This window comes from Podarcis pityusensis (assembly GCF_964106645.2).
Source record: "Podarcis pityusensis genome assembly, chromosome: 1".
NCBI classification, from domain to species: domain Eukaryota; kingdom Metazoa; phylum Chordata; class Lepidosauria; order Squamata; family Lacertidae; genus Podarcis; species Podarcis pityusensis.
Genome location: NC_138028.1, coordinates 23,361,232 through 23,378,018, shown reverse-complemented (window position 1 = coordinate 23,378,018; position 16,787 = coordinate 23,361,232). Strand labels below are relative to the sequence as shown.

The window sequence follows — 16,787 nt, the reverse complement described above, 5'->3', positions numbered from 1 at the left end:
GAATGAAAAGATTAACACCCACTCACCTTTGAAATGCAAGAAGAGCCTTTCGCTGCAGGACCTCTTGTATCCCTCGCAAAGAAGCTAAAAACAGGATTTAATTAGTCATATTCAGCAGAGGCTTCAGACCAAGCTTTTTTTTTAATAATAAAAAAAGGACATACATTGAATCCTTTTGACTGTTTGACATATTTCTAAATGCTCTATGCTGTTGACACTTTACCCTTATAAACTGATATACTTACCATCTGTAGCTTGTAAGCTGTAAGTCAGTCCCAGGGCTAAGAAACCTTTCGCTTTGAATTCTGATGTTTTGTCCCCCATATCAACCACCATTCTGGCAAACCGTTCTGCTTCTTCTAACTAAAAACAAAAGGACAGATTTATACGAGACTAGTTAATAGACAGAACCGTGTTCACTTCCAATGGTCACATATCTATTTCAAATGGGGTCTGCTTAAGGTAAAGGTAAAGGGACCCCTGACCATTAGGTCCAGTCGTGGTCAACTCTGGGGTTGCGGCGCTCATCTCACTTTATTGGCCGAGGAAGCCGGCATACAGCTTCCGGGTCATGCAACGGCATGTGTGCATATTTCTTTAAATACCCATTTTTCTTGTCTCAAGAGAACTAATAAACAACTTACCCAGTGAAGGGATCCCATACATAATTTGGCAGCAAGAAGTGGGATTGTGGCATCGTCCGGTTTCAACCGTATACACTCTTTCAAGACCTTCACAGCTCGAGCAGACTGCACAAAAACATGTCTCGGGATAAGACAACCAGGGTAGCGGAATATAGTAAGAATTTTGCATTTTGCCATTTAAGCCCCTTCCAAGCTGTAACAAAAGAATTCTAAACAAATTTCAAATAAAAGGCATTAGTTTAATTCCATGATAGGATCAATACCCACAAATCTGATTGTGGGTATCTTGTTTTTAGAGAATGGAACAGGTATTGCCTCCTGTGCAACACAGCCAGGCTATCAAACATGGTGGGTCTCAGGCTACATGTCTAATTTCCAAGCCACAGACAAGCCAGGAAGTTGTATTTAAGAGATGGAGAAACACTGCCACACTGGATTAAAATAAAATAGTCTGGTATGTTATTTAATATTACACTGGGAAACCATTTTTTACTTTTTGAATGTTGTCTAGATTTCTACAACTGATTTAGGGTATTTTTGCACTGCTGAATCAGGAAATGGCATCCGTTTCTCTCCATCAGGTCAGGTTTACTGTAAACTGAATGGTGGGCATTGATAAAGGTAAGTACACGTAAACTGCACGTTGCTTCACCATTTTTCAAACTTCAGGGCTTGAACTTACGTTTCTTGGAACTTCAGGAATGCTCAGCAGCAGGGAGGTCTCTCTTCAGAGTCCAACAGTAGTCAGCCATTATGACTGCGTCCCAGCGATCCTGATACCTGGTCTCCATCTCTTTCATGTCCTGATGGAATCTCTCCCCCTGCTCGCCACTCATTGAACCCAGGTTCTCAGGAAACCGGTCCATATGTGAAAATAGGTAGTGCATCTTGACGCTCATGTTGCAGCCCAGGTTTCTGAAAGCAGTCAGCATGTTGTTGACAAGTTCTGCGTAGTTTCTGGCCTTATTGTTGCCCAGAAAGTTCTTCACTACCAGAACAAATGCCTTCCACGCTTCCAGTTCCACTTCGTTCATTGAGTTTCCGAACTCTGGATCTCTGATGAGCTGACAGATCTGAGGACCGTCAAAGATGCCAGCTTTCAACTTCTCCATGGTCAATTCTGGAAAAGCCTGGCACAAGTAAGTGAAGCAGTCACCATCCTTGTCCAGAGCCTTGGTGAACTGCTTGATGTGCAGCGGTGGGAAGAGTATTCTGTCTCTGTCCACCAGAGGGTCGTTGATGACGTTCCTTTCTTTGAAGGCACCAATTCCTCCCGCACAGGCCAGTCCTTCTTCCTGTAATGCTGAGCACGGTCCCTACTATCCCACATGCACAGAAAACATTGGTACTTGGTGAAGCCAGACTGTTGTCCCAACAAAAAGTTCACCATCTTCAGGTCAACACAAATAAACCACTTATGCTGATCATAACCAATTTTCTCCCGCACATACTTCACCGCTTCATAGTTCTCCTTCAGTGTAGTCGAGTGAGCCTGGGGTATAGAGGCAAACTGGTTGCCGTTGTGTAGCAGAACACATTTCCGTGATCGCTTGCTGCTGTCAATGAACAGTCTCCAATCTTTGGGTTCGTACTGTGGCACTCCAAGCTTGAGCAGAACCTGCGCAATATCTGCACAGTACACCAAGTCCTTCTATTCCGAGAAAAAACGGAAGTACTCTTGATGCCTGTTGCGGAAGAAGCTGATGCGAGCACTGTCAGAGAGGAGGTTTTTTTCCTTCAATCTGGATGCCAACAGTTCGGCAGAGTCCTTTGACAAGCTGAGGTCGCGAACTAGATCATTCAACTCCTTTTGGAAAAATGGATGTGGAGCATCATCTTCAAGAACCACTTCTTCTTCTTCATGTCCTTCAACACTGGAGGCATCTTCGTCACTAATGTCAGGAAGTTCTCCGAAGATAGGCACTGGAATTTCATCACAATGAGCTACAGGACGACGTGCTGATTGAAGATCAGGATACTTCGTGGGGCGGCTGCCCCTTTAACTTAGTTTTGATCCCCCAACTTTATGCTTTGCTGCACCAATTTATGGAAGATTTCGAGGTTTTATAACGTCAAACTGATCCCTTTTCGACATAATCACCCAGAACTATCGGACCTGAATACTTCTTGTCATTAAAATAATCATTTCCAATCAAAACAATTATTCGACATGGCATTTTACCCCCACCAACTTCTTCTAAAATGCTCCACACAAGCGTACATGTGAACAAAAATGTAAAAAAAGACATGTGGCCATAGCTCAAAAACTTGACCTGATTGAGCAAAACCAATGTGATTTTTGGATTCAGCGCATCAGATTCGTCCTAAATCAACTGAAAAAACGCAGACAACAAATTTGTTGTTGACCAGTGTTATTTAATATTATTTAATAATATTATCAAATATTAGCAAGAATATTAGCAAGAACTACCACCAAATACATCCCCTTTATGGCTGTTTTCCTCCCAGCACAATTTATGTTCCATTTCTCTCCCATTTATGAGTGAAGAGGCTGCTCTAAAGAAAAGGGAATGGAAGGGAGGGAGGGAATAGTTCAAAACCAGGGAACCAACAAATGCCATTTCATATATCTATCCATCTAGTTATCAACCTTTTTTCTCAATTAAAAAAAATAGGGCAGAGTTTCTGAATAACACATTGGACAGAGACAGTGACTGAAAACACATCTCCTGCAGGGATTAATTTTAGCAGATTATTGCTAAAAAGTTACAAGTCTCTTGAAATAAACAACAACAAAAAAATGGAATTCAACCTCTTTCAGCAGTATGCTAAGCTAAACAGTGAGCATATAAAAGTGTTTGCCATACTGAAATTATATTCAGTCTTGCACAAAGACAGTAAACGTGGCTTAAAGTTCTTTGGTGTTAAATGGAGTTAAAGCTACAATCCTGCACCCAAGTACAACCCCCTAAAACACCACTGATTTAGCATCTGCGGGATTGCAGTCCACATTATAAAGCAGCAGACCTCAATAAAACAAAATCTGAAAAGAGACCTACTTTTCCTGCTGCCATTAAGGACAGTGCAAACTGATACCAAAGATGGAATTCTTCAAATGCAAATTTCATTGCTCTTTCCAAGCACTAAAACAAGAAGAAACACCCAATTTCAGTTAAAGTAATAGCGTGCATCTTTCCAGCAGTAGCCTGGAAATAAAGACAAGTTATAAGGCACTTGGCTTTTTGCAAGTGCTATATAAATGAGCAACAATTAAATAAACCTCTCAATAAAATAAAATTGCAATAAAAGTAATATTGCAGAATGCAAAAAACTAAGGGCTACTTTTACATTTTTATGACTCATGAAGTACATATCGTTGCATTAACCCAATGAAGGCAAATTTATTACAATTGTAACTTGGGATTTTCTTTTTTTACACGTTTTTGGCTAACCTTTTTTTCCCTCCAGGGCACAATATGAACCCATCTCTCAGGTCTCCTTCCACATGGTATTGGGCTTTCTTTACACACCAAAGAAATTACACACAACTTCAAGCCATGACTTAATATTCTGGTTTGTTTGTAAACCATTAGCCATAGGTTTCTAGGATTGCACATAATGGTTCAGCCACCTGTGTGCTGGAAGGAAGAAACCAGAAGGGTGTCTTCATGTGGATGCACATAAGCCATGAAGGAAGTTTTGTGCATGGCTAGATCACTGTTTTTCTTTCTGTGTGTTCTACTTTCTCAGTGCACAGAGATGAAATCTTAGCCAATCGCTAAAAATGGAAAGTGTAATGCTGGTGGTCAACAAAAGAGGTTTAAAGACTGTCTCAAGGCAAATCTTAAAAAATGTAGTATAAACACTGACAACTGGGAAACACTGGCCTGCGAGCGCTCCAGTTGGAGAACAGCCTTTACCAAAGGTGTCATGGGCTTTGAAGACACCCGAACTCAGGATGCAAGGGAGAAATGTGCTAAGAGGAGGGCACGCTTGGCAAATCCACACCGTGATCAGCTCACGCCCGGAAACCAATATCCCCACTGTGGAAGGACGTGTGGATCCAGAATTGGCCTCCACAGTCACTTTTGGACCCATTGTTAAAACCGTGTTTATGGAAGACAATCTTACTCGGCTATGAGTGATCGCCAAAGAAGAAAGATGTACAACAATGTACAAGAGAGAGAATGTGATGTGTGAGAACGCAATGTGTGAAAGAATGGGGTGCATGTTTCTTCTGGCCCCACCTACTCTGGACGTGCGGCCCCTAAGCAGTTTCTTCCAAGGGTTTTTGGCCCTAGCAATGGAGATAGAAAATGGATGGGTAGGGCATACTGTAGATCTCTTGCCTGGGGCCCACAAAATATGGAGTGAAACCTGCTTTCTGTTGTTATTATTATTATTTATTATTATTATTATTATTATTATTATTATTATTATTATTATTATTACACTTATTATCCGCCCTTCACCAGCAGCTCCCAGGAGGGGCTACAACCATTTAAAACAGTAAACACAAATTGCAGCCCTAGGAATAAGGCAGGTGTTGAAAGCACATGTACCAGGTGTCAGAGGCAAGGGAAAAGACATGAGTCTTCTGCACTCCCCAAAAGCTGTATAGGGAAAGTAAAATACACATCTTTGTGGGGAGGGCATTCCACAACAGAAAATGTCACAGAAAATGTCTTCTTCCAGGCTGCCACTCCCCCCTCCCCAAAGCTTCTGAGAGTAGAAGAACAACCAAGAGCACTCCTTCAGCTGCTCTTAACTCTCAAGAGGGTCTGTGGGGAAGGAGGTAGACTGGTTTGAGGGCTTTAAACAATATACTACTTGTTGTATGTTATGTTTATTGTATTTCTGAATTGGGGGGTTTATGTTATGTTGTAAATAAAATTTCCAATAAATAAAAAATAAAAAAATAAAATAAACAATATACTATTCATAGAATCATAGAGTTGGAAGAGACCACAAGGGCCATCGAGTCCAACCCCCTGCCAAGCAGGAAACACCATCAGAGCACTCCTGACATATGGTTGTCAAGCCTCTGCTTAAAGACCTCCAAAGAAGGAGACTCCACCACACTCCTTGGCAGCAAATTCCACTGTCGAACAGCTCTTACTGTCAGGAAGTTCTTCCTAATGTTTAGGTGGAATCTTCTTTCTTGTAGTTTGGATCCATTGCTCAGTGTCCGCTTCTCTGGAGCAGCAGAAAACAACCTTTCTCCCTCCTCTATGGGACATCCTTTTATATATTTGAACATGGCTATCATATCACCCCTTAACCTCCTCTTCTCCAGGCTAAACATGCCCAGCTCCCTTAGCCGTTCCTCATAAGGCATCGTTTCCAGGCCTTTGACCATTTTGGTTGCCCTCCTCTGGACACGTTCCAGTTTGTCAGTGTCCTTCTTGAACTGTGGTGCCCAGAACTGGACACAGTACTCCAGGTGAGGTCTGACCAGAGCAGAATACAGTGGCACTATTACTTCCCTTGGTCTAGATGCTATACTCCTATTGATGCAGCCCAGAATTGCATTGGCTTTTTAAGCTGCCGTGTCACACTGTTGGCTCATGTCAAGTTTGTGGTCAACCAAGACTCCTAGATCCTTTTCACATGTACTGCTCTCAAGCCAGGAGTCACCCATCTTGTATTTGTGCCTCTCATTTTTTTTTGCCCAAGTGCAATACTTTACATTTCTCCCTGTTAAAAGTCATCTTGTTTGTTTTGGCCCAGTTCTCTAATCTGTCAAGGTCGTTTTGAAGTGTGACCCTGTCCTCTGGGGTGTTAGCCACCCCTCCCAGTTTGGTGTCATCTGCAAATTTGATCAGGATGCCCCTGAGTCCATCATCCAAGTCGTTGATAAAGATGTTGAATAAGACCGGGCCCAAGACAGAACCCTGTGGCACCCCACTAGTCACTCTTCTCCAGGATGAAGAGGAACCATTGATGAGCACCCTTTGGGTTCGGTCAGTCAGCCAGTTACAAATCCACTGAGTGGTAGCATAGTCAAGACCGCATTTTACCAGCTTCTTTACAAGAATATCATGGGGCACCTTGTCAAATGCCTTGCTGAAATCAAGGTAGGCTACATCCACTGCGTTCCCTTCATCTACCAGGCTTGTAATTCTGTCAAAAAACGAGATCAGGTTAGTCTGACATGACTTATTTTTCAGAAATCCATGCTGACTATTGGTGATCACAGCATTCCTTTCTAGGTGCTCACAGACTGTTTGCTTAATGATCTGCTCCAGAATCTTCCCTGGTATTGATGTCAGACTGACTGGGCGGTAATTATTTGGGTCCTCTCTTTTCCCCTTTTTGAAAATAGGGACAACATTTGCCCTCCTCCAGTCTGCCGGGACTTCCCCTGTTCTCCAGGAATTCTCAAAGATGACTGCCAGTGGTTCTGAGATCACATCTGCCAGTTCTTTTAATACTCTTGATGCAGTTCATCTGGCCCTGGAGACTTGAATACATCTAAACTAGCCAAGTATTCTTGTACTATCTCCTTAGTTATTCTGGGCTGTGTTTCCTCTGCTGAATCATTTGCTCCAAATTCTTCAGGTCGGGCATTGTTTTCTTTATCGGAGAAGACTGAGGCAAAGAAGGCATTGAGGAGTTCAGCCCTTTCTGTGTCCCCTGTTTGCATTTCACCATCTTCTCCTCTGAGTGACCCCACTGTTTCTTTGTTCTTCCTTTTGCTACGGACATACCCATAAAAGCCTTTTTTGTTGCTTTTAACCTCTCTAGCAAGCCTGAGTTCATTCTGTGCTTTAGCTTTTCTGACTTTGTGTCTACACGTGCTGGCTATTTGTTTGAATTCCTCTTTGGTGGTTTCCCCCCTTTTCCATTTTTTGTACACATCCTTTTTTAATCTTAACTCAGTTAAAAGTTCTTTAGATAGCCACCCTGGCTTCTTTAGGCACCTTCCATGTTTCCGTCTCATTGGTATTGCCTGACGTTGTGCTTTTACTATCTCCCTCTTAACAAACTCCCAGCCATCATGAACTCCCTTTCCTTTTAGTATTACTGTCCATGGGATCTCACCCAGCACTTCCCTAAGTTTTATGAAGTCAGCTTTCTTAAAGTCAAGAAATTGAGTCCTAGTATGCTTGGCTGCTCCTTTCCGCTGTATAGTAAACTTCAGAAGAGCATGATCACTCGCGCCTAATGATCCTTCCACTTCTACCCCACTAACCAGGTCATCAACATTGGTTAGGACCAGATCTAAAATGGCTGTTCCTCTTGTTGCTTCTCCCACTTTCTGGACAATGAAGTTGTCTGCAAGGCCAGTGAGGAATCTGTTTGACCTTATGCTCTTGGCTGAGTTTGACATCCAACAAATATCCGGGTAATTGAAGTCCCCCATTACTACTATCTCCCTTCCTTTTGCATGCTTGGCCATCTGTTCCAGGAAGGCATCATCTATGTCCTCCGTTTGGCTTGGGAATCTATAGTAAACTCCCACAATGAGGTCACTGTTATTCTTCTCTCCCTTAATTTTGACCCAAATGCTCTCACTTTGGCTTTGAGGTTCTAAATCTTGGATCTCTTCACAGGTATACACATCCCTGACATATAACGCCACTCCTCCTCCTTTCTTGTCTGGTCTGTTTCTCTGAAATAGATTGTATCCCCCCATTATTACATTCCAATCGTGGGACTTATCCCACCAGGTTTCAGTGATGCCTATTATGTCATATTTAGTTTGTTGTACCAAGAGCTCAAGCTCATCTTGTTTATTTCCCATGCTTTGCGCATTAGTGTACAGACACTGAAGTCCATTAATCATTCCCCCGTGACTCTTATTTAAGGATTTTTTCCTCCCACCACTAGGTCTGCGTGCTGTTTGCTCCATTTGGTCTATGACATTTGGATGATCATCTTCATCAATTGATAGACTCCTACCTTCAGGAGCACTGTCTCCCTCCCCCACATTAGTCAGTTTAAAGCCCTCCTGATGAGGTTTCTGAGATTTTTGGCAAAAACATTTCTCCCAACCGTTGTGAGGTGCAGCCCATCGCTTGCCAGAAGTCCATCTTCAAGAAACTGCAGTCCGTGATCTAAGAATCCAAACCGTTCCTGTTTACACCATTTGCGAAGCCAGCTGTTCACTTCCACTATTTTCCCCTCTCTCCCTGGGCCACGTCGTTCAACTGGGAGGACAGATGAGATGACAATTTGTGCATTTAATTGCTTCAATTTCCTGCCCAGAGCCTCGTAGTCTCTTTTGATCTTCTGGAGGCTATTGCTTGCAGTGTCATTGGTTCCCACATGAACTAAGAGGAAGAGGTATTTGTCAGTGGGTTTTATGATTCCTTGCAGTCGTTCAGTTACATCTTGGATCTTAGCCCCGGGGAGACAGCACACTTCCCGAGACATCTTGTCAGGCCCACAGATCACTGCTTCTGTTCCCCTCAGTAGGGAATCCCCTATCACCACTACACGCCTCCTCTTAGGTTTGGTCGGGGTTCTTCCGTGAGCTGTCCGTTCCAAGGTCACCTGCACATTCCCTGAGGACTGACTTTGCTGCTCGTCTTCATATACCTGATCGACTGTAATGAGGGAGAGATCCTCAAATAGAGTCTGCTCTTCGTCTTCCATGCTAGGGGAGAGGACCTCAAAGCGATTGTGTATTTCTAAACAATCAGAGCAAACCCTGGGCCTCCTACTTCTTTGAGTCACGTTTCTCCATATATCTGGCTCCTGTGTTGGTATACTAGCCTCCTTCTCAGGTGAGTCCCCTGTCTCCTCCTTGGTGGAGACGTTGTTCTCTGTTGCTTCCAAGAAAAGCTCCAGCTCCCTAATTCTTTGGAGCGTAGCTACACGTTCCTCCAGTTGCTGGACTTTGTCTTTTAAGAGGGCAATCAACATGCAATTGCTGCAGGTAAAGCTGCCTGCAACCTTTGGCAAGATGGCAAACATTGCGCAGGAACCGCAGGCGACTGCAGTTGTTCCCTCCCCCTCCATCTTGAGAACGTGTCATTGGGGGTGGCTACAGCGGTCCTCCATCATAAAAAGCGTGAAGACAGGACAAATAATTCCCCCCCAAAAAAAACCTAGGTCTCCCCCAACAAACGTTTGAGACTAGCTCCCCTAAATCTAAAAGATGGATCAAACTGTGCGCGCCTAGCGGCACGCGCCGCTACCCTGCAAGCTCTGATAAGCTCCTCCCACAGCTAATCACCTGCCTCAACAGAAACCCTGCCCCCTCTGACCTTTGCACAGGGAGAGCAGCTAATCAGCCACAAAGAAACACATTCATGTGTATTCATGCCATGTGTATTCATGCCTCTCCTTCCTCTTCCCTCTTTTTTGGGGGTGATTCTGTAAAATTACAGTGGTACCTCGGGTTAAAGACTTAATTTGCTCTGGAGGTCCGTTCTTAACCTGAAACTGTTCTTAACCTGAGGTACCACTTTAGCTAATGGGGCCTCCCGCTGCTGCTGCGGTGCGATTTCTGTTCTCATCCTGAAGCAAAGTTCTTAAACTGAGGCATTCTTTCTGGGTTAGCGGAGTCTGTAACCTGAAGCGTCTATAACCTGAAGAATCTGTAACCTGAGGTACCACTGTATGTGCAACTTAGCTTCTCTTTATCAAAGAATGCAAATCCTCCCTTCTTTTGAAAATTTCACATTTAAAGTACAGTGGTACCTTGAGTTACAAACGCTTCAGGTTACAAACTCTGCTAACCTGGAAGAGTTACCTCGAGTTGAGAACTTTGCCCCAGGATGAGAAGGGAAATCGTGTGCCGGCAGCGCAGTGGCAGCAAGAGGCCCCATTAGTGAAAGCATCCCTCTAGTTAAGAACAGTTTCAGATTAAGAACGGACCTCCGGAACGAATTAAATTCGTAACTAGAGACACCACTGTAAACCCAAACTTAATTTTCCCAAGTGGAACAGATTGTTCATAGCACTGGGGAGATCCTCTCTCGTGTCTCTTCTTCCCTCCCTCTCTTTTCCCCTTAACTCCTAGCATATTCCTTAAGCCACTTCATAAAAACTCTTCATGCTGAGATTGATGCAGCAGGGGGCGGGGGGAGCCTCTCTCAAACACTTTAGGTCACAAAGTGCACAGCTTCTGAAATCTCTGATTTATTCCAGTTCAAAAGCTCTACTGATCAAGACAATGGAATCAATAGAACACAGATCAGGAGGACAAAGCACAAGCTGGCTTTATCTGTGTCCGTAAAAAGAGTAAGGTAAAAGGAAAAAGTCAAGGGAAGTGTAACAAGAAAGTTCCAAAGTAGGTTCAAGGTTACAGATACGACCTTTCAAAGCAACAGTGCATGATTCAAATGGGAAAAGTGAGAAATGTAGGTCATCTCTTTGCAAAAAGGAAACCAGCTACTGTAACCATCATGGTGATCTCCTGGCAAGTATACTCTGAATATTTTCATGCAAAGTTTTGCTTGAGTTGCTCAGTTCCTCACAGCTGCACGCATCAGTCCAAGTTCTGCATCTACTTGCTGTGAACCACTGATTTGTTTTTAAATGGCAAGATTAAAGTATTTCCCCTCGCAAGTATTTCCCCTCGCAAGATTAAAGTATTTCCCCTTGCAACCAGGCAGAGGGCCTTCTCGGTAGTGGCGCCCTCCCTGTGGAATGCCCTCCCACCAGATGTCAAAGAGAACAACAACTACCAGACTTTTAGAAGACATCTGAAGGCGGCCCTGTTTAGGGAGGCTTTTAATGTTTGATGTAGTACAATATTTTAATATTTTTTTTGGAAGCCGCCCAGAGTGGCTGGGGAAGCCCAGCCAGATGGGCGGGGTATAAATAAAAAATTATTATTATTATTATTATAAGTATTTCCCCTATATTGTTTTTCACAATACAGAACTTAAAGTTGAAATATTTGATTCCCCAACACTCAGCCATAATAACAAAACAAAACAAAAAAAACACAAAAAAGCCAAGCTAAAGTAGTGAACGGGGACCATTCAAACTTTCTGACCTGATACAGTCATTTCCCCACATCTTCATCTTCTAGGTAGGCCATTTATTATGTAGTCACAGAGAGAAGTTCTAGCATGAGTAACAGTACTATGTTTTTATACAGTTGTTAGTAATAGCATCCCTGATGTGTGTATAGCATACCATTTTCCTCCCTTGCTTTGAGAATTCAGGGGAGTTAAATAATTTTAACTTGGTCTATATATATATTTGAACATCTATTCATACACACACACTTAACTTGGCTTTTTAAATAAAAGTTGATAAATTTTAATTTATTTTTAATAAATGCCAATTTAAAAGTTACTTCAAATACCCCAAAACAATGTTATACATGTCTATTCTGAGGCAGGTCCCCCAGAATTCTGTAAGTATTACTCTCAGGTAAGCTTGTATAGCATTGTAACTTTAGAAAACAAAACGAAACAAAAACACCCTAAGAATTCATTCGCAATATTGTTTTTATCACAGAATCTAGTTACAGTATAAGAAGGCAATGAAAACATTTGAGTTGGTTTTGCCTAATGTGATGGCGACTTTTTCTTCAACCAGGCTTTGAATCACTATGGTGATTCTCATAAAATAAAGGTCGGACATACAATGACTCATTGTGGCAGCAAGGAAACAGAAAAGCCTATCAAGGTAACATGGTTTCAAAATCTCAACTTTCAACTCACGTTACTTTTAAAATGTGCAGAAACGTCATTGGGGTATACATGTTGACACTAGCCAGACAGAGAATTCAACTAACAATCTATGGGGAAAGCCAGAATGTAAGATACCTAGGTTCAAAACCATTTAAGCCTTTAAAGATAAAATTCAGCAGTTTGAACTGGGCCTGGAAACAACTCAAAATCCACTGAAGTTGGCTCAATATTAGTAGTATAAATGGTCTTTAAAAATTGGCTTCTGTTAAGCTGTAGCTGCTAATTTTGCATCAGCAAGATAGACAAAAGTATTCCTGTTACATACCAAAAAAAATACTTATCTGTCAGCTCTCTCACCTTATTTGCTATAACATCTTAAAGACAGTCACGAGGTGGGATCACTCAAATACCCAGCTAAGCAAATTGGTACTGAACAAGTAATAAAGTCTCCTAACTATAGAGCAGTGTGAACCTGAATCCAACTGTTTAATTTGCCAAACAAAAACACTACAATCATCTAGTTGAAGAAATGTGTAGCTGCACTGATTATGAATTACATTCCATTATTTGTGTCCACATTACACAATGACTGTTATCTCTAAGACAGTATTTGTATTATATCCACCAAAGTCAACATTCAGCTGAATGATACACAGATTGTGCCATGCTATGCTGAATTGGCGAGTTAACTTTTCATATGCTCTCAACCCAGAATGTCGCCTAGGTGAACCTCTGGGCCTTGGATTCATTGGTCAGTTGTCACAGCCTACCTCTGATAACATTTCATATTGACCTCTTCTTCCCAAGGCAATGGTAAGCAAGTCATAGACTACAGACGCACTTTGCAAACTGATGATGCGGTCATTTTTATGTTCTGGTATTCTGCTCAGCACAGCATCGCGATTAGCCTGGATAGCAAGACCAAAAACGAGAAGAGAGGATCAGTGAAGCAAAAACATAAAACCAAGTCCCATGCTTGGGGTTCTCCAAAATGGAATAGCAAATTCAAACTTTCGTTGTTGTGGATGAAGGAACTGCATTTCTCAAGGGATGCTGCATCACAACTACCATAAATACCTGAGATGCAAAATACCTGAGATGTTTAAAAACATGAAAAGACGCTGAACAACCTCTCTCCACAAGAAGAACAGTACATATGGCATCTGTTTATTCACCTGGTGGATGCATTAAACGCATTCCTCTGTAGGGTTTTAGATATAAATTAGTAGATAATTTACTTTTATATACGACCAGGGGAGAAGATCACCATGTCCTTTACTTTTCAACAAGACTTCACACTCATAGTTGTCTGGCTTTTTTTAAAGACGCTGATGATGGCCAATGGTTCGAGTCAATAAAAATAAGTGAATCAAGGTAATCAGTCACCAGGGTAGGTTTTCAAAGTGGCCGATAAGGAGCACTCTGCTTTTAGAAGCTTAACTACTCATATATTGCCTTGAAAACACATCTTCATAGATCAAGAGTATAATTCCCCTTGAACAAAACTGACATTTCCTTTCAGCACTGGATCTTCTGGCAGCTCAAAAACATACAGAGTTGCAGACACCCACAATGGCAACGCCAGCAGCAGTACGGATCCTACAGAGTGCCTGAAGTATGGTACACCAAATGCTCGTCTTCAAAATGGAGTAAATCATGGTGTGAAAAGGTTGACTAAGGTTAATAATGCAACAGCAGGAATGTAAATGAGAGTTCCTTCATAAAGAAAAATAGCTCACTTACCATAGATTCACTAATCAGCAGCAGCAAGAGCGCTTCTTCAGTGTTCTCTTGAGGACAGAAAATGCTGTTAAAAATTGAGTATTCATTACCATAAAAATCAAGTTATTTGAGATTTATTTACATACAATAATTAACTACTGTGTCACATTTTGTGCTATTAATGATTTACCGAAATATTGTTTATGAAAACCTATTTTGGGTCTCATATCATCAGCAAATCAAATAATGGAAATACAGCTATTTTTAAAAGATGTTTTGAAATTTAACAAAACTGCAGTAATTAGAATCAACAACTAACAGTTCAACCCAATTTGCTATTTTTGACAACTATAAATTGTCACATTGCATTTGTGCTCAAAGGCACCACCTTCATATTTCTGAATTTATAGCAATACACACTCAATAGCCAGCACTAAATTTTCTCTCTAGGCTTCTTAAATTTGGATCACAATACCTTGCATTTTTAGCTGCTCTCCAAACCCTTAATAGCATTAATTTGCTTAAACCACTTTTGCATTATTATATTCTTTCTTAGAAGATCTACAATGCCAATCATTCTTCTGCTTAATTGGGAATATGGAAGGTTGGCAGGAGCAAGGGGAATGCTCCTGAGATAGACAGAACTTTGTAGAATGCCCACCAAAGAAACAATAAACTCAGATTAAATTACGTGATGATGTTTCTCCTCTGCCCCACACTATTGAGTTTTTAGAGGTACAAAGTCAATTCCTTTTATTTAGTGACTAAGTGATTTAGGGGAGGGTCCATAACTCAGTGCTTTGCATCACTGGTCCTAGGCACTTGTCAGTCACTGGTATCTCCAGTTTAAAAAGATCAAGAAACAGGTGATGGGAAAGACCTCTGTCTGAGGACCACTATATTTCTGGTCCACGTCAATTTTACATGTGTTTATTCCTGTCCATTCTACCTCATTTCTGCATTAATCTGAACATTAAAAAAAAAAATCTGTATGAAAATTGGTACTGAACTACAGTCATACCTTGGAAGTCTAATCGAATCCGTTCCGGAAGTCCATTCGACTTCCAAAATGTTCGGAAACCAAAGTGTGGCTTCTGATTGGCTGCATGTAGCTCCTGCAGCCAATCAGAAGCCACAGAAGTCCCATTGGACCTTAGGCTTCCAAAAACAGTTCGTAAACCAGAATAGTTGCTTCCAGATTTGCAGCATTCGGGAGCCAAAACATTCGAGAACTAAGCTGTTCGAAAACCAAGGTACGACTGTATGTATTTTTATCTTTATACATCTTTTAGCACAACATAATATTTATATATACATCTTATCTCAATGTGCACATTTCTAAACATATTTTTTTTATTTATAAAATATGTATAGACCACTATTTCATTAAAAATATCAAAGCGGTTTACAACAAAAAGACGCAAAACTATATTTTGAAAAGTTATAAGCAGACATCAATTAACTATTGTATTCTTATTTGCTTGCATAGGCCTGGTAAAATAGAAGTTTTCAACAGGAGTTTAGAAGTTAAAACAGAAGGCGGCTGCTAAATCTCTATTAGCTGAGTATGCCGCAGTCCTGGGACGATGACACTAAAAGCTCTATTTCCTGGTATTATCAAGTAACCAATGACGCTGCTGCAGACGATTTATCCTAAAGTTCATAGCTTTTAACTCATTTTTGTATGGCTATGAAGTGATAACTGTATCACAAGATTTAGAGAAGTGCAAAATCAGAAAAACAATTGTATCCCACCTGCGTATCAGTGCAGGAGGTGCAAACAAAGTGTTGGTGCTGACCTTTAAAGCCCTAAACGGCCTCAGCCCAGTATACCTGAAGGAGCGTCTCCACCCCTGTCATTCAGCCCGGACACTGAGGTCCAGCGCCAAGGGCCTTCTGGCGGTTGCCTTGCTGCAAGGTTACAGGGAACCAGGCAGAGTGCCTTCTCGGTAGTGGCGCCTGCCCTGTGGAATGCCTTCCCATCAGATGTCAAGGAAATAAACAACTATCTGACTTTTAGAAGACATCTGAAGGCAGCCCTGGTTAGGGAAGTTTTTTTTAATTTTTGATGTTTTATCGTGTTTTTAATATTCTGTTGGGAGTCGCCCAGAGTGGCTGGGGAAACCCAGCCAGAAGGGTGGGGTAATAACAACAACAACAACAACAACAACAACAACAACAATATTTAGATCAATTCACTTGAAAGTGCAGCCCAAAATGGTTTTCTACCATTCCTACGTCTGCCCAAGATCCTGGAGAGATACTACCTGCCAGAGTAGGCAGTATAAGGCTTCAATGACAAATAGTCCTATCCGGTGTAAGACCTACTTTCTGTACTTCTGTTCGTCTTGCTTTTTCCATCCTTCCCATAATATTAGCAAAGATCAAGGGATGCAGCTATTTAGGAATCCTCAGAGGTATTAAATATAGAAAACAAACTTCTTTATGTAATAAGGAAAGGAAGACCAGAAGAACATTTCTTCTTCTTCTGGGAATTTACTTTTGTTACGCCTTTAAGGAAATGCTTCACTAATATTCTACTCTATGCATAATTCAGTATATCAAAAAAGTCGGATAAAACAAATTTCACTCCACTTACCAGGTCCAAAGTGCCAAATGATAGCAAATGCAAGTGAGTGCATTTAAACATGCTCGGGGAAATCTTTCAGACCAAAGCTAAGGGAAATACTTAGAACCAATTTTCCCCTGCAGGTTTCTGCATTTGAAAATCTCTACCCAGCTCAAAACAACATAAATACAGGTCCAGTCTCTGTACTGTAAGAATCATTTCTGGAATGGCTTTGCTAATTATTCCTGTGAAATATTTTAAAACACACATTTCAATGTTTTCATTATCGCT

At 41.5% G+C, this 16,787-nt stretch overlaps 1 protein-coding gene across 3 annotated transcripts in view; it reads right to left on the bottom strand.

Annotated features, from left to right (window-relative positions):
• TTC7B (tetratricopeptide repeat domain 7B) overlaps positions 1-16,787 on the bottom strand; it is a 105,515-nt gene that overhangs the window by 46,950 nt on the left and 41,778 nt on the right. For all 3 annotated transcript variants that reach the window (XM_081017471.1, XM_081017472.1, XM_081017473.1), the window contains exons 8-13: positions 13,949-14,012; positions 12,976-13,113; positions 3,665-3,748; positions 645-749; positions 246-363; positions 27-84 (exon numbers count right to left, since the gene is read on the bottom strand). In XM_081017471.1, coding sequence (XP_080873597.1) covers positions 27-84; positions 246-363; positions 645-749; positions 3,665-3,748; positions 12,976-13,113; positions 13,949-14,012 — 567 coding nt within the window. The remainder of the gene's footprint in view (positions 1-26; positions 85-245; positions 364-644; positions 750-3,664; positions 3,749-12,975; positions 13,114-13,948; positions 14,013-16,787) is intronic.